The sequence below is a fragment of the Oncorhynchus masou genome, chromosome 29 (assembly GCF_036934945.1).
Source record: "Oncorhynchus masou masou isolate Uvic2021 chromosome 29, UVic_Omas_1.1, whole genome shotgun sequence".
Taxonomy (NCBI): domain Eukaryota; kingdom Metazoa; phylum Chordata; class Actinopteri; order Salmoniformes; family Salmonidae; genus Oncorhynchus; species Oncorhynchus masou.
Genome location: NC_088240.1, coordinates 59923590 through 59942452, shown reverse-complemented (window position 1 = coordinate 59942452; position 18863 = coordinate 59923590). Strand labels below are relative to the sequence as shown.

Here is an 18863-nt window from a genome sequence, read left to right as displayed (position 1 = left end):
AAAAAATCAAATAAAAACATACCTTGTATAAAAAGCTTAAGTTCTATCAATCCTAGTTATTTAAAAACATCCAGAGAAATTAGCTCCCAGTAAAGTGAACTAAAGTACAAAGGGCATTTTTTTCCCCTTCGTTTTTTTCTGTTACTTGGTGGAACTAGGCTATACAGTAATGTTGACCTATGGTCAACATGCATTGTAGTTCCTTGAGAAAGATACATTCATTAACAACAACTGTAAGTGAGAGCTCGAAGAGGAAAGTAGACGGCAGTGTAAGGATCATGCACATGTACGCATCCCAATGAAGACCAAGCAAGGGTGTAACGCAAAGCATTGTTACGTTTATAGGTGCATCAGTGAATTTAACACAGCAAAGTGACACGGTATTCTTCCTGAATAAATTAAAGAATGGAGCTCTTGATTGGGCCTAGTAGCCAAGTCTTACTTATTGTTTCTGTGCATCCTTTCTGCACCAATCTACTGGTAGTAGATCACTTCAGGCCCGTAGCTACATAGGACACAGAGGTCCAGACCACTCGAACTTATTTTAGTTTTTTTCTAAAACCAGTTATCTAAACTTCTAGTAATCATGTCGAAAATCACAGATCGGGCATGTAGGGCACGTGCCCAGGGGCCCTGACCTCCATTGATTTTGCTAGTCACTCTCACTCAGATATCATATTAAACATGGCGTAAGTCAGCAAAATGTGTTGAATTTCTGAAAATGTTCTTTTAAAACGACAAAAAATGCCTCCCCAGCCCATGGCAAATGTGTTGAAGATATTGAAGAAATGGAGACAATCTCTAACATCCAAAGCATGGACACCGAGACAGAGGGACAGGGACACTGGGTGACATGCATATCCATAGATTGTTTAACCTGACATCAAGCCCTCTAGACTGAGGCAACTAGAAAATGCAATTTCCTAAAGAAAATGTATGCGTCTTGCATTATTTATGGTTGTGAAATAAGTTGTAGTGGGTGTAGAATAAAGCATGTAGGCTTACTATTATCCCTAGTAGGGGTAGTGTTGATGACTTCAGTAGTAATGGTACTAATGGTAGTAATAGGGTTGCCATAGGCATATGGGTTAGTTAGTGCGCTTGCTGAAATCAAGAACACTAATGCCATACTTATTACATTTGCCTCCCGCTGGCACCTGTAGCACTAACACCAAAATCTATGACAAAGGGAACATCATAACAACAAGCTGATAAACTGTGGAAGAGAAAATGTACCATTTAGCTGACTGTTCATAAAAACGTCAATATTTAGACCACTAGGGGGCAGTGTTTTTAGACGGGATCATGTAGACCTCCCTCTGTCGTAGTAGGGTCTTGATGTTGCCTCCTCTGTGAAGCGTATCAATAATATTATGCCGGACCATATACAACAGACCCTGGCCAACCTTAGTGGGCTTAGCTCAACATGGCTAGAAGTCCCAACGGAAATTATAATTATGATTTTTTTTTCTTTAAATGTATTAAACTAGGCAAGTCAGTTAAGAACAAATTCTTAATTATAATGACGGCCTACCCCGGCCAAACTCTAACCCGGGCGACGCTGGGCCAATTGTACGCTGCCATATGGGACTCCAAATCACGGTGGGATGTGATACAGCCTGGAATCAAACCAGGGTCTGTAGTGACACCTCTAGACCGCTGCGCCACTCAGGAGCCCAGTGAAATGCCCAGATAGCTGCTCAGTTAGTGGCAGTAGTCCCTGCCCAGCTCCCTGGACATACACTACATGATCAAAAGTATGTGGATGTTGAACATCTCATTCCAATATCATGGGCATTTAATATGGAGCTGGTCCCCCATTTGCTGTTTTAACAGCCTACACTCTTCTGGGAAGGCTTTCCACTAGACGTTGGAACATTGCTGCGTGGACTTGCTTCCCTTCAGCCACAAGAGTATTACTGAGGTCAGGCACTGATTTTGGGCGATTAGGCCTGGCTCGCAGTCGGCATTCCAAAGGTGTTTGATGGGGTTGAGTTCAGGGCTCTGTGCCCTAGACATAGTTGGCACTATGCATTTGGGCTGGTAGCGTTTTCCTGGCATTCGCCATACCCATATTTTTCCGTCGGACAGCCAGATGGCGAAGCATGATTCAACACTCCAGAGAACGCATTTCCCATTTCTGGCCATGGAAGCCCATTTCATGAAGCTCCCGACAAACAGTTCTTATGCTGACGTTGCTTCTAGAAGTAGTTTGGAACTAGTGAGTGTTGCAACCGAGGACAGATGTTTTTGTTACTCGCTACACGCTTCAGTACTTGACGGTCCCGTTCTGTGAGCTTCTGTGGCCTACCACTTCACGGCAGAACGGCTGTTGCTCCTAGACGTTTCCATTTCCCAATAACAGTACTTACAGTTGACCGAGGCAGCTCTACCAGGGCAGAAATTTGACAAACTGACTTGTTGGAAAGGTGGCATCCTATGACGGTGGCACATTGAAAGTCACTGAGATCTTCAGTGACCATTCTACTGCCAATGATATTGCCTGGCTGCGTGCTCGATTTTATACACCTGTCAGTAACGGGTGTGGCTGCAATAGACAGATCCACTCACTGGAAGGAGTTTACACATACGTTTGTATATATAGTGTAGTCCATTGGTCGAAGCGTGACAGGAGACAGCCTGAAAGCAAGCCAATTAAAGTTTGACAGTTTAACAAGTTTCCCCTGTCTCATGGCTAGAACTTCCACCAAAAGGCACAGTAAGGCGAATGTGGTAGAAATGCGGTGAGTAAGGCAGGAAGACAAGTTGACCAGCATGCTGCACAACAGGCATCAGTGGAGGTCTTGACCATGACCATTTGTCCCGTCAGTGAGGTCCTTGTCCGATCCTCAACAAGCCTCACTGGCCACCGAGATCAGTGCCCCGCGACACACCAAACACCAAATGTTGTCCGTTTCCCATAGTTGGCGGCAGACGTGTCAGAACTGGTTAAGACTGTGGATAAAGATTTGGATTTGGACTTTTCCAATTCGAGAGGCCCCAGCCACACCTGACGAGCTTCAGGATAACTTAAACCATGTCGACATTGCCATGGTTTCTTTGAATGATATACTTCTATTCAGGGAGAATGAGAAACTTTCAGAGACCCAATTAAGGGCATTGGCCCTTTGTGAGGAACTCTGCAGTTCTCATTCCCTGTCTACCAATGCAGAGGACACATACCAACTCCACCTAGACACGAGGTTATTAGCATTCTGGTCTTCTCATTCTTAACAGAGAATGCAACCGAGTCTACTTTGGGAGCAATAAACTCTGAAACCAGCAGTATATTTGTGAACAATCTGTTGTCCCACATGGAGGATTGATCTTCCTCTGGTATACCTTCTTTGTACTCTGTGAGATCGGTGATGGACTCTGATGATATCACTATTAGTGCTAGAACTGGGTCCTCTTGGAGTGTCCCTATTATGTCGCATCACTGTAAGTTTCAGGCTAAGGCTGTGAGTGCAGTAACCGAGATGCTCATTAGTTCATCTACAGAGTCAAATTTATTTATTAGTGACCAGTCATACTCTGTCAGCTGCACTGTCCGTTCAACATGGAGAGGAGTCGGACTTATTTGAATGTTTATCCATTACCTGCAAAGACTTAAGAAATCTCTCCCCAAACTCGTCAGTGCTGACCAGATTGAGGCTGTGATCTCAGAGACCCGTCTTGTTCCTTCCTAAAACTCATTGTCCTCCAGACCAGCCCCAAGTTCCCCAAGGGTTGGTTCCGCTCTGCTGCTGCTAGCTTTTATAACAATGTGAGTGTCAAGGTGGACAAGTTCATCTTTCCCATTGACACTATTGGTCTCAGACTAAGTCAGGGATTCAGATCATTCCCTGCTCACAAACAGTGGTTTGGGTTCCATGTTCTGCAGCGTTGGAACGGTGTTCAACCGTGATGCCTCTGTTGAGATATACATCACAGCACCACTGAACAACTCCCCTGTGTTACATCTGAATGAGACAAGATGTGTGTCTGATCACACAGTGGGCTCAGAGAGTGTTGAAGACCAGGATAAATCTATCCTGAGTTGCACCTCTTCCACCATGCCCATAATCCCATACGACCAGCCAACATCCCCATTACTAGCCTCACAGTTAAGCCAGAGAAAGCTAGTGTTGGGATGTTTTGACAGCACAATGAGTAGAGAGAGCAGGAGCTGAAAGCTATCCAGAGCACCTCCTCATTTGCAAGTATCACTGATTTGACCCACATCTAAGGGGAAACACCCTCCCTCACGGACAGAACCCGTCGGGTCATTAAAGCACTGTAGAAATGAGCTAGAAGTGGCACAACCAGCCTTGTCTCCCAGTCAGAGGTGTTAGATAAGGTCACCAGGGCAGTATGTTGGCAGCATGGGAGGATGCAGCTTCAGCTGAGTGAAAGCTTCAGGCCCTTCTCTCCACAGGCATCCACCAGCCATTCATAGACCACCTGGTGGAGCAGATCTGCAGCTTCCTTCTGCAGGACAGCACCTCAGTGTCTTCAGTAGCCTATAGATCTAGGTCTGATTCTGCTCTCCTGAGCAGAAGGCAGATAGGTGAGCTCCAGAGGGAGCCACAGGCAGAGAGATAGTCTATGCCTTCACAGAGCAGTCTGACTAGAAGCTAGCTAAGTTAACGTTGTTTTGTTCTTTTTGGGGGTTTTCCTGCCTGCAAACACGCTGGATGATTCAGAATCCATTGAAGAGCTTGAGCGATTCATTGACGAGAGATACATACGAACTCAAAGAAACATGTCGCTGGTTTCAGAGGATTCAAGCCTTGTTAAGGACAACCAACAAACCCAAAATCAACCAAACAAACCAAAACCAAGCGGTATCAACGATGGAACCTAACCATCCCTTAGTAAGAGTGGGGAGTGGGGAGAGGTTTACTGATATGGATGTTGACTTGTTAAAATCCATCAATGAAAGGCTTGCCAAACGTGATATCTTGGATATGTTACGAGAGGACATCAATGCATTATGTGCCAGTCTAGAATTCAGCCAACGTCAGATTGATGATCTAAGGAAAGAGAACATGGCGCTGAAAGGTGCTGTAGACTCTATTCATAGCAAGGTGGAGGTGGTGCAAAGGGAGAACAAACAACTTCATGAAACCTTGCTTGATGTACGGTGTCGATCAATGTGGGACAATTTAATATGTTCAGGGATACCGGAGAATGACAACAGTAGAGGCTGTGAGGACACTGTCCGAGACTTTATGTCAACTCAACTGAAACTGCCCACTGATGTTGCGCGTAATGTCACTTTCTCCAGAGTCCATAGCATGGGTAAGGCCTCTGGGAATAGGCCAAGAGCTATTATTGCATGTTTTGACAAATTTAAGCAAAAGGAAATGACGAAGAGCAGGGCCAGAGAACTCAGAAACAGTGATTTTGGAATGAATGATCACTTCCCCACCGAGATCAATGAAAGGAGAAAAAAATGTATCCCATCATGAAGGAAAAGCGTAGCCTGAATCAACGAGTCTCCATGGTGATGGAGAGACTTTACATAAACTGGCAACTGTATCAGGACTCTAGAGTAACTCCCTGGCTATTTTAATGTAATGTTTGTGTTGTAGTGTACAACTTCAACTATAATGAACGCATGCTCTATTGATCTCCACTATAATGAATACATGCTCTATTGATCTCCACTATAATGAATGCATGCTCTATTGATCTCCACTATAATGAATGCATGCTCTATTGATCTCCACTATAATGAATGCATGCTCTATTGATCTCCACTATAATGAATGCATGCTCTATTGATCTCCACTATAATGAATGCATGCTCTACTGATCTCCACTATAATGAATGCATGCTCTACTGATCTCCACTATAATGAATGCATGCTCTATTGATCTCCACTTGATAAGGAAAGGGCTGCATATAGCTCAGGTTAATGTATGTAGCCTTCTTAACAAAATACATGAGGTTTTTAACGTGGTCAACATAAATAATATTCATATTTTGGCTTTGACCGAAACACATTTAGATGCATCTGTAAATGATGGGCAAATGAACATTCAAGGATATTGTCTACTGAGAAGGACAGGAACAGGAATGGTGGGGGTGTAGCTCTGTACATTCAGAATCATATACCTTTTAAGAGAAGGTATGGCCTTAATGTATGTCAAATAGAGGCACTATGGGCTCAGGTACATCTGCCTCACCAGGCACCCATATTGGTAGGATGTGTGTATAGACCTCCTAGCTCTACGGTGTCCTATCTGGATGGCTTATGCACTGGGTTTGACCAGGCCACCGATAGCAACAGAGATGCATTTATCTTGGGTGATTTTAATATAAATTGGGAGGATCATAATAATTCGAATAGAACTAAATTGATGAGATATGCCGAGAACTGTGGTTTGAAACAAATGGTTAATGATACTACTAGATCATCAACTAGGTTGGGTCATCGTTCAGACACATGCATTGATCTGATCTTCTGTAATATACCATTGCAATGCTTAAAAGCCAGATCAATACCAGTGGGCTGGACAGACCATAATATTGTGTCCAAAACCATGAACACCGAGGTTCCAAAGAAACCCCCAAGGATTGTGGTCAAGATAAATTTTTAAACATTTAATCATGAGCTATTTCAAAATGATTTGGCTGCTGTACCCTGGGAGCTGATTTATCTAGAGGATGATTTAAATCACACTACAGAATGTTTTATTGATTTGCTCACTGAGGTAATGGACCATCATGCCCCAGTAAGAAAGAGTACAGTTGGGGCTTGTCCGTCTCCATGAATTGATGATGAACTGGGTGAGGCTTTTCTCAAAGAAATATGGCAAAAGTCTTAGCAGCCAAATCAGAACTAGAAATTGATGAACAGAATTATAGAACATTACGTAATTATGCAGTTAAATTGAATCGTAGGGGGAAAAAAATATTTTACAACAATCAATGATTGATTGTAAAAATGATTCTTATTTAAGAGGTATGGAGTACAGTTAAGGGCCTACTTGGTACATTTATCTCATCATGCCCATCTAGTGTGGAGGTTGGCGGGAGAACAATAAGAAAACCAGCTGATATTGCCAATCATTTTGCAGATTTTCTTTACAAAGAAAATGTATTTACTGAGCAATAATGTAAACACACATTCTTCCAAACAAGCTACTGTCCAATGGATTGTTAGTCATATTATGAGCAACAATACCTGCTCTTTTAGTCTACAAATGGTGTCAGTGGAGGAGGTGTTAAACCTATTGATGTCATTACCCAATGGTAAATCTACATGGACATTTTTTTACTTTGCTATGGTGCTCCCCAGAATGCAGCTCCAGTAAAATACATATTCAATTGGTCACTGGAAAAGGCTAAACTGTGTCCTATTCCGAAAGACAGCAAAGAAACCATTACTCCTGCCAAGTCAACCAATTAGTCTACTCCCTTCACTCAGTAAGACATTGGAGGGTATTGTGAGTATACAAATATGGGAGTACATGGAAAAGAATGATCTGATTACAGCCAATCAGCATGCTTATCACAAAAACCTTTCCATTACCACTGCATTGGTTAACATGACTGACCAGTGGTTCAATGCTATGGATAATGGCAGGTTTGTTGGTGTACTATTTTTAGATTTTAGTGCAGCATTTGATTTAGTGGATCATGAAATAATTTTGACAAAATTGATGCATTATGGTTTTAAGGAGGTAGCATTGAATTGGGTACAGTCATATCTAACTGACAGGAAACAGTCCACCTATATCAATGGTTCATTTTCTTCCCCTCATGTGTTAAACTGTGGAATACTGCAGGGCAGCTGCCTTGGGCCACTTCTTTATTTAATATATACCAATGACCTTCCTTATACCTTATCTGAAACTCAAGCTACTATATTTGCAGATGATACTACAATTTATACAGCAAGACAATCGGTTCAACAGGTGCAGCAAGCTTTACAAGGAGATTTGGAGCATATCGGGGAGTGGGTTCGCTGGTACAAACTTGTTTTAAACACCAATTTCGATTTAGAGCAATAAAGAAATGAATAATTTAACTGAGCAAACCAGAAACCTTTCAATATATACATTTAAACAGTACTTTAAAACCATTTAAATGTAATTCATAGGAAAGTTGTGCCGGACTATGGTAGATGACAAATAAATATATATTTTTAGACTGTTATTTATCTGGTCAAAATTTTACTGTATTATGTCTGTTTGTATCAGTGTGTTATATGTGAAAATGTGTTCGTATTATAAATTGTATTTTAATGTTTAAGGACTCTTGGAAGATTAGTCCAAGTGAGGATTAAAAAAGATCCAAATCAAATCTCTTAAATCCTTTCTGAACCTCCTTTCTCCTCATGATCCCAACCAGAGCGAGCAATCCAGTGATTCCAGGTTTCAGGCTGTCGCCAAACCTAGCGTCCCCACAGCCTCCCCACAGCCAAACCAGAGACAACTGTGAAGAGCAAGAAGATGTCCTTTCTTCAAAGAAAAAGGTAGCGTACATTTCCTTTGATTATCCAGAATTAGTTCACATTGTGTGCATGTAATCCGTATGGGTAACTGATGAAGTCAAGAGAACATGTCAATTCCGGAAAATAGCAGAATAAATTGTCAGGTTCTATTATATGTTAATTGTCTTCCTCTGTTTGAGTGGTAACAAAGTGGATCCATGCCCCTGCTGTTGCTGTGGACTATAACAGTGAATATCAGTATTGACCCCTCTCGCTTTGTGGCAATATTCTCTACATGCACATACAATAGGGAATTTATTCAAAATGTCTTACCATCCTGTGGTATGGTGTTGGTGATGTTTAATGAAATTAATAATGAAAATAACAAACGAGTGGTAGTGTTAATAGTTATTTCAAACCCTAAAGCAATTACCACCTTCATCTGATCATCTATCCAGGTGCAATACATACAGTATTTGCTTGACTGATATTCCAAAGAAATGTTCTGGTTTTCATTCTCCAGGGCTACGACACAACAGATGACACCAGCACTTGAAGAGAGTTTTTCCCGTGTGTATCAAAAATGGTCCACCACCCAAAGGACATCCAGCCGACGTGACACAACTAAGGGAAGCATTGGATTCAATATAGGCCAGCAATCCTTTGGACCCCTTTCGACACCTTCTAGTCCATGCCCGAACGAATTATGGCTGTTCTGAGGGCAAAGGTTAGAGGGGGGATCCATATTAAGGTGTTCCTAAAGTTTATTGTTTATAGCCGGTGTCACGTCTTGGACCCTACCATTTATTTGTCAGTGTCTTATGGATGCATTTGGATATGCGTGCACGGGGATGGACATGTGTCTAGGCGGGTGGATGTGTGTCTGCTTGTCTGCGCGCATGGACATGGGCTCAGTAGGCCCGAGGGTAACGTGGCTCCTTACTTAGGTGTCTGAACATCTTTGACAATATAGATAATTGTTTGAGAGTGGATCTCTATGTATTTGAAGGGATGCTGTTGTTATGAATGTGACTTGGGTCTCTACTCTTTATTCAGCATTGATGTTGACTGATATGTATGAATTTCAATATCTTTCCTGCAACAACAACAAAAAGTACCCTATCGTCATCCTTGAGTAATGATTCCACAATAGAAAATAACTCAAGTAAAGGTCAACCAGTAGAATACTACTTGAGTAAAAGTCTAAAAGGTATTTGGTTTTAAATATACTTAAGTTCCTTAGGAATGTAGTGAAGTAAAAAGTCAACATTGTCAAAAAATTGTTTTAAATAAAGTACAGATACCCCAAAAACCTACTCAAGTAATACTTTCAAGTATTTTTACTTAAGTACCTTACAATACTGGCAATTAATGTAGGAATGATAATTGAAAACAGCGAGTGTCTTGAAAATACTGTTTCATCCAATGTAGGGTTCTAGCAGAAGTCTGGAATGGTTTCCTTTTTGAAGGACATTTGTGTGCCTGGCACAGTATCCATACAAAGATGAATTAAAATGCATGAATATTCAGTCAGGAGTAGGAGTTACAGTAGGAGTTACTCCCCTAGCTCCTGCCATACTGGATTGTGAAAAGGGAAGAACTGGTTCAACACTTACATACAGTATCTATTTTAAGTGCCGGTATGCATTGAGTTTGTCCTTCAACCAGGAAATATCTTTTGTATTACTGAATAACCTGGATGCCGCTGCTTCTGTTTTAGTTGTCATGTTTGGCATGACAACAAGTTGAAAGGTGTGCTACAATGGAATCACTGGCACCCAGGCAAGTGTTACAATCAACAGTAACCGTGAGCTCAAGGTTTGACTAGCCAACTGGGCACTGGAATTTGGCCATGTTTAGAATGTCTGATAATATCAGGTACAAAATAATGAACGGAAGCCATTAACAGGAAAAGGATACAGTATTACGTAATATAGGAAGCCGCCACAGAAATAGACTCCGTGTCTCATTGTACAGTAGTACAGAACCGTACAGAGAGGATTCAAATGTTTCATGAAAGGTTTGCATATTTTGATGGCGATTCAAACCTTCGGTAAACTAAACGGCGCAGAGTCAAGAGAGTTAAGAGACGGAAGAGCAGCTACTGCTGTGGATACATTCTCTTGTGAGTAGAATACTCCTCCTTTGCTCTTTCTCCTTTTGCTTTCCAACCTATTTTTTCTCATCTACAATGCCTTCGGAAAGTTTTCAGAACCTTTGACTTTTTCCACATTTTGTTACATTCCAGACAGGGTTGGGTAAGTTACTTTCTAAATAAAATCTGTTACAGTTACAAGTTACCTGCCCAGAATTGTAATCAGTAACGTAACTTTTGCATTACCCAAACTCAGCAACGTAATCTGATTACATTCCGTTACTTTTAGATTACTTTGCCCTTAAGAGACATTAGAAGAAGACAAAAATGTATGTCACCAATTGAACAACATCTATTGCAGGATAAATCAATGTTAAAGTTTATATAGCTGGCCATATATGGATGCTACATTTTACTTTATGGGTTGGGTATGTAGGCTTCTACTAACCCATCACTTTCTACTACATACAGTATAATAATACCATTAAATTATATCTTTACATTAAGAACCAAAGTCTATCAGAATTCCAGTCATTCCAATAAATGTTATACCCCTTGATCTTCAAGAATAGGACTTGTAAATATGGTATAGACTAGCCAAATTGTTTTCCCTGAGCATGACCCCAAATGTAAGGACTTATTAGCCAGCCCTACTCTGTCGTTTATGATTTTGTTGTCATGGAGGACTGATTGGGCTCTTTGATTCGAGATGAAAAATAAATGCTGTGCTCATGGAATTGCATGCTTTGCCAAGAGTGTGCAAAACTGTCATCAATGCAAAGGGTGGCTACTTTGAAGAATCTAAAATCTAAAATATATTTTGATTTGTTTAACACTTTTTTGGTTACTACATTATACCTTATTTGTTATGTCATAGTGTTGATGTCTTCACAATTATTCTACATTGTCGAATCAAGTAAAAATAAAGAAATACCTTTGAATGAGTAGGTGTGTCCTGACTTCTGAAGGCTACTGTATGTATAATTTATAAATCCAAGAATGGATGTAGCAACTACAGATTGTCCCTTTAAGTATATCAAAAGTGTGCAAGTTTGAGCATCTGTCTATTAGGCCTATGGATATTTTTGTTTTTAATCAGCATGAATTAGACTGAGCAATAAAAGCCCCACTTTTATTCCATAGGCTGGGATCCGCACTATGCAGCTGTTGTAAGAGCGCATTTTTCAATGGCTGTCCACTGGTTTCAAAAACAAGGATTGATAGGCCGTTTAAACTTCTTGAATTCAACCATTATTGGGTTCAAATACACATTTAGATTTGTGAACAGCCACCCACAACAACCACAAGGCGCAAATAGCTAAGTGAGAGAGCAGCAGTGTGATGCCCATCAATGCGCTATGTAGATATCAATAATCGGTGATATCCGTATCGTCGTAGACTACACCACCACTGTCAACTTTACTTCCAAGCGTTTATTCAAATTGGATAACCTTTGGATGCCGACAGCAGTCACACCATTGGAAGACATAGCTTGGACGATAGCCTACAAGCGCCTATTCCTGCTCATTTCCCACGGTCCATCAAACACATTTGATGTAGCATCATATTGGTCTGATCAGGCTCACTCAGGTGGAACAAACTTAAACTTGCACCATTTTTCAATGCTGATTTGAATATCATTGCGAAAACGGAAACGTGTCAAAGATTTTTTTTGCGCAAACATCCTTTCTAAATGTAAAAGTAATCATCTAGCTTTTCAAAAGTATCGGTAGTCTGATTACAATATTTTTGCAGGTAATGTTTTTTGCACATGGAATCAACTACTCCCCAACCCTGATTACAGCCTTATTCTAAAATGGATTAAATACAGAAGAAAATCCTCAGCAATGTACACACAATACCCCATAATGACAAAACAAAAACACGTTTTTAGATATGTTTGTATTCAAGTATTCAAACCAGTTGCTATGAGACTTGAAATTGAGCTCAGGTACATCCTGTTTCCATTGATCATCCTTGAGATGTTTCTACAACTTGATTGGAGTCCACCTGTGGTCAATTCAATTGATTGGACATTCTTTGGAAAGGCACACACCTGTCTATATGAAGGTCCCATAGTTGACCGTGCATGTCAGAGAAAAAAATGAGTTGTGTCGAGGCACAGATCTAAAGAAGGGTACCAAAACATTTCTGCAGCATTGAAGGTCCCCAAGAACACAGTGGCCTCCATCATTCTTAAATGGAAAACGTTTGGAACCACCAAGACTCTTCCTAAAGCTGGCCACCTGACCAAATTGAGCAATTAGGGGAGAAGGACCTTGGTCAGGGAGGTGACCATGAACCCGATAGTCTGATATAGCGCTAGAGTTCCTCTGTGGAGATGGGAGAACCTTCCAGAAGGACAACCATCTCTGCACCATTCCACCAATCAGGCCTTTATGGTAGAGTGGCCAAATAGAAGCCACTCCTTAGTAAAAGGCACTTGGAGTTTGCCAAAAGGCACAGAAACAAGATTCTCTGGTCTGATTAAACCAAGACAAACTATTTGGCCTGAATGCCAAAGTGTCACGTCCTGAGGAAATCTGGCATCATCCCTAAGGTGAAGCATGGTGATGGCAGACTCATGCTGTGGGGATGTTTTTCAGTGACTAGGAGACTTGTCAGTATTGAGGGAAAGATGAACGGAGCAAAGTACAGAGACATCTTTAATGAACTCCTGAGTGCTCTGGAGCAGGTTCTCAGACTGGGGTGAAGGTTCACCTTCCAACAGGACAACAGCCCTAAGCACACAGCCAAGACAATGCAGGAGTGGCTTCGGGACAAGTCCCTGAATGTCCTTGAGTGGCCCAGCCAGGGCCTGGACTTGTACACGATCGAAATCTCTGGAGAGACCTGAAAATAGCTGTGCCGCAAAGGTCCCCATCCAACCTGATAGATATTGAGATGATCTGCAGAGAAGAATGGGAGAAACTCCCCAAATAGTTGTATCATCATACACAAGACGATTTGAGGCTGTAATCACTGCCAAAGGTGCTTCAACAAAGTACTGAGTAAAGGGTCTGAATACTTATGTACATTTTATATATCCGTTTTTTATAAATTTGCAAAGATATCTAAAAAACAGTTTTTGCCTTGTCAATATGGGGTATTGTGTGTAGATTGATGGGGGGGGGGGGACAATTTAATACATTTTAGAATAAGGCTGTAACATAACAATTGGTAAAAAGTCAAGGGGTCTGAATACTTTGCGAAGGCACTGTAAATGGAAAGTGCGGCCTATGTCAAAAACTGCTCTAGATGCGTAGTATTGTTTTATATATTGGTCGCCAAAGAACCATCTTTAAGGGAAAAAATGATGTCAAGCCCATTGAAACACATTTTATGTATTATTAGGTCCTAATTATTAGAATAAGAACTGGACGGACACTGAAATTTAAACCAGGTTTATTAATCCCAGAGGATCGAACAGCTGAATCGACAAAAACTCATTTCCTCCTGTGGTTGTATACATACCCCACTTTGGGTGGAGTTTCCGCCTTATAGCAAAACATTGTATGTTTACCGCTAGGCAGAAAGCTAAGTGACATGGGCAATAAATGGTTCCTCCCCACATGTGACCGTTTTCCCTGTATTTAACCCCTCCCAAGCTTAATTATGGCACCCCTCATGTCTCTATTCTAACTAATGCTTAATAATATAACTAATGATTAAGAATAGTTAAAGCTTATAAATCCAAACCCATAAGTGTATAGCTAACAATAATATACTGTAGTTGTTTTTTGTTGTTTGATTTTTACAAATTAAATCAATAGCATTTTGCCATCAAATCTCCTCAAATACATTAGAGGGATATGGCTCTGCCCCTGACAATGTGAGTGATAGAGTGCAAGTTTAAATGCTGTTACACACTCTTTCTCCTCAGCATTGTAAAATCTAAATGGCTCTGCAGATGTGATGGAAACATGGCATATCCTGGTCTGGCGTATTTGTCTGATCCTGGCCCTCTGTGAGTTTTGTTTTTGTCAGTAAGATATTGCAGTGCAAAAAATAACTTTATGGTACAGTAATGTGTACATAAGACAGTAATTCCTTGTCTATCTTTCCTCAGTGCCGCACCTCCACCAGTGCCTGTCAGTGCATTTCCAGAACAAGGATCTACTTTATGTGGCTCTGGGGAGAGACCTGGTCCTGCAGACCCAGTTCCAGATTACACCAACAGAGAAAATCATCATGGTGATTTGGGACTACAAGAATGAGAATGGTCAGGGACAGGTCAGGCTGGCCAATCACCAAGATGAACCTGGCAATCCAATAGACCAGAAGGGGGCCTTACTTAGGGTGGATAATATAAATTCATCTAACTATGGAGTCTACATCATCACTGTGACTAACCAGATGGGGAACGAGGAATCAGCAAAGATACTTGTTAGAGAGAATGGTGAGAAACAGTTACACCAATAATTCTGGTCACTACCTAGATTTAGTTTGGGTCATATACTGTGCAATCTAATAAAGTCCCATTACCTTGACATTACCTCCATCACAGGCTTTCACCTCACCTTCCGAACAATGTGAGTGAAGCCTCGGTACCGAGGCTACCCTTATGTGCAGAACTACGTAAGGACGCAATAACCAATATAACTAGATTTGGACCATTTGTTCTGCCTAACTTTTTCTCTCCCTCCCTCTCGCCTAGTTGCTGCTCCTGTGGCGTCTCTGTCCCTCCAGTGTGAGGTGGCCAATGACAGGGCACAGTGGGACAGCCCAGTGGTTTCCTGGTTGGTGGATGGGGTAGAGGTCTCCAATCAGACAGCCAATCTCTCTGCAGATGGCAGGAACCTATACATGTCTGGAATGAAGGGCCACAACTACACATGTGTGGTCAACAGCAGCCTGGGGACTAGTGTTACACACTACATCACTGGTATACATGCATTATGATCATTTATTATGACTATTTTGAGTTTTTTTCAGTCTTTCATGCTTCTTTGCTGTGGCCTAGATTCTCCTACACCATCCCAAAGTAATCAATCCTGTGAGACTTGGTGTGTTGTAATATTGGCCACCATCGTCATCATCATCATCATCATCATCATATTGATTCTAAAGAAATGTGGATGTCTCTCCTGGTAAGATTACACAACATCTCCCCGGCTTGTCTTTTACAGTAATACATGAATAAACTACTGGTATTCTGTTTGGTACGCGTACACTTTTCACATTGCTGTGTGTTATTAACAGGGGATGCAGACAGCAGACGAATGGGATTATATGACATTAGGAGGTCCCTCATGTTGCATTATCAGTCTTATGACATTTTGTTACACACTGAACGATCACACAAGTCTTTGCCACAGAAGCACACCTGCGGAGATGGTATGGTAATATTCTATTGCAGCAAGTCACTCTACCAGACACCAATGATCATTCCTATTAAGAGCGGTGGCCCTATTCCGCATCAATAAAAGATATTGATATGCCTTTTTATCAAATTAAATTGTATTTGTCACATGTTTAGCAGATGTTATTGTGGGTATAGTGAAATGCTTTTTATTGGTGTATTTGTATGCTGATTTGTGGTATTTGATGCAGTGTCTACACGTATATTTTGACTTACTATATCTTGGTATCTTTTTGTTAAGTACTGTATGCCATCACATTAAAATTAAAAAATTAAACCTAAACCTACTTTTGTAATGCCCATGTATGATATAAAGCAAATGGAAAAATGCACACTTTACTACAAACTCAGCAAGAAAATAAACCTCCTCTCGCTGTCAACTGCGTTTATTTTAAGTAAACTTAACATGTGTAAGTATTTGTATGAACATAACAATATTCAACAACTGAGACATAAACTGAACAAGTTCCACAGACATGTGACTAACAGAAGTTGAATAATGTGTCCCTGAACAAAGGGGGGGTCAAAATCAAAAGTAACAGTCAGTATCTGGTGTGGCCACCAGCTGCATTGAGTACTGCAGTGCATCTCCCCCTCATGGACTGCACCAGATTTGCCCGTTCTTGCTGTGAGATGTTACCCCACTCTTCCACCAAGGCACCTGTAAGTTCCCAGACATTTATGGGGCGAATGGCCCTAGCCCTCACCCTCCGATCCAACAGGTCCCAGACGTACTCAATGGGATTGAGATCCGGGCTCTTCGCTGGCCATGGCAGAACACTGACATTCCTGTCTTGCAGGAAATCCCGCACAGAACGAGCAGTATGGCTGGTGGCATTGTCATGCTGGTCATGTTTTTTATTTATTTTTTATTTAACCTTTATCTAACCAGGTAGGCAAGTTGAGAACAAGTTCTCATTTACAATTGCGACCTGGCCAAGATAAAGCAAAGCAGTTCGACACATAGAACGACACAGAGTTACACATGGAGTAAAACAAACATACAGTCAATAATACAGTAGAAACAAGTCTATATACGATGTGAGCAAATGAGGTGAGAAGGGAGGTAAAGGCAAAAAAAGGCCATGGTGGCAAAGTAAATACAATATAGCAAGTAAAACACTGGAATGGTAGATTTGCAGTGGAAGAATGTGCAAAGTAGAAATAAAAATAATGGGGTGCAAAGGAGCAAAATTAAATTAAATAAATACAGTAGGGAAAGAGGTAGTTGTTTGGGCTAAATTATAGGTTGGCTATGTACAGGTGCAGTAATCTGTGAGCTGCTCTGACAGCTGGTGCTTAAAGCTAGTGAGGGAGATAAGTGTTTCCAGTTTCAGAGATTTTTGTAGTTCGTTCCAGTCATTGGCAGCAGAGAACTGGAAGGAGAGGCGGCCAAAGAAAGAATTGGTTTTGGGGGTGACCAGAGAGATATACCTGCTGGAGCGCGTGCTACAGGTGGGTGATGCTATGGTGACCAGCGAGCTGAGATAAGGGGGACTTTACCTGGCAGGGTCTTGTAGATGACATGGAGCCAGTGGGTTTGGCGACGAGTATGAAGTGAGGGCCAGCCAACAAGAGCGTACAGGTCGCAATGGTGGGTAGTATATGGGGCTTTGGTGACAAAACTAGTCTAACTAAATTAGACTGCATCCAATTTGTTGAGTAGGGTATTGGAGGCTATTTTGTAAATGACATCGCCGAAGTCGAGGATTGGTAGGATGGTCAGTTTTACAAGGGTATATTTGGCAGCATGAGTGAAGGATGCTTTGTTGCGAAATAGGAAGCCAATTCTAGATTTAACTTTGGATTGGAGATATTTGGAAGGAGAGTTTACAGTCTAACCAGTCCACGTATTCTAAGTCAGAGCCGTCCAGAGTAGTGATGTTGGGCAGGTGCAGGCAGTGATCGGTTGAAGAGCATGCATTTAGTTTTACTTGTATTTAAGAGCAATTGGAGGCCACAGAAGGAGAGTTGTATGGCATTGAAGCTTGCCTGGAGGGTTGTTAAAACCTAACCTTAAGGCTCGGACAATACTGCTCCCTTTGGATGAATTGCGTGCCCATAGTAAACTGAAAAGAAATCTGTCCAAAATTGCTAATATATGCATATAATATTGAATAGAAAACACTCTAAAGCTTCTAAAACCGTTTGAATTATGTCTGTATATATAGCAGAACTCACAGGGTAGCCAATCTCCCAAACTAGTTTTCTCATCCAGAAAGTTGGGCCAACTTTGATGTCATCGCCCCCACCCTTCCCAACCAGCTATGGATCTGGGAACAGTTTCTATGTCTTCCGCGAGATGTCCTCTATCAGTAGAGTGTTTAATTGTGCAAATCCCGCGAGCTTTGACCCTTTGGCAGGCAAAATAGCGAGTGTCGCGAGAAAATACATGCACTTTCAGGCACGCGTTTAGCACAGAGCTCCCTTTGTTCCAACTTGCATGAGAAGTTAGATTGTCCGTTTGAATTGAGAATTGATTTGTATGTTAATAACATCCTAAAGCTTGATTCTGCACTTAGTTTGACCAGTTTAGTCAACATATAATATGTAATTTTGAAGTTTTGATGCGCAACTGTTCGGGACCAGAAGTCATTTTGGATGCATTTCAGCTGAAGCTGTTAGCATATGCTAATACAAAGACACAACTTGAAACCAAACGATGTATTGTGTAAGTATGACTCCTTCCGCTACATTCTGATCGAAGACCATCAAAGGTAAGGGAATATTTATGTTGTAATTTTGTGTTTCTGTTGACTCCAACATAGCGGAGAAATATTGCTTATGTCTGAGCGCCGTCTCAGATTATTGAATAGTGAACGATTTCTGTAATGTTAAAAATAAATGTGACAAAGCGATTGCATTAAGAAGCAGTGTATCTTTCTAACTATATGTAGAACATGTATGTTTAGTCAAAGTTTATGATGTGTATTGCTGTTATCTGGCGTTATCTGGAGGAGCTATCTATAATTTCTCCGGA

The 18863-nt window shown here is 41.2% G+C and overlaps 1 protein-coding gene across 2 annotated transcripts; it reads left to right on the top strand.

Moving 5' to 3' along the window:
* Window positions 1–10052: 10052 nt before the first annotated feature.
* Window positions 10053–16263, top strand: LOC135520132 (uncharacterized). Of its 2 annotated transcripts, none has more exons than XM_064945470.1 (6): window positions 10053–10551; window positions 14405–14488; window positions 14591–14920; window positions 15179–15406; window positions 15485–15611; window positions 15724–16263. In XM_064945470.1, the coding sequence occupies exons 2-6, from the start codon at window positions 14437–14439 to the stop codon at window positions 15755–15757; spliced, it is 771 nt and encodes a 256-aa protein (XP_064801542.1). In that variant the 5' UTR covers window positions 10053–10551; window positions 14405–14436; the 3' UTR covers window positions 15758–16263. The 2 variants fall into 2 exon arrangements, with proteins under 2 accessions (XP_064801542.1, XP_064801543.1); XM_064945471.1 differs by lacking the exon at window positions 10053–10551 and adding an exon at window positions 10574–10684.
* The last annotated feature ends 2600 nt before the right edge of the window (window positions 16264–18863 follow it).

Coding starts and splice junctions, on each gene's coding strand:
- LOC135520132 (XM_064945470.1), top strand. CDS start 14,437: ATGGAAACATGGCATATCCTGGTCTGGCGTATTTGTCTGATCCTGGCC. Junction 14,921..15,178: donor GATACTTGTTAGAGAGAATG/GTGAGAAACAGT, acceptor CCTCTCGCCTAG/TTGCTGCTCCTGTGGCGTCT. Junction 15,407..15,484: donor TGTTACACACTACATCACTG/GTATACATGCAT, acceptor GCTGTGGCCTAG/ATTCTCCTACACCATCCCAA.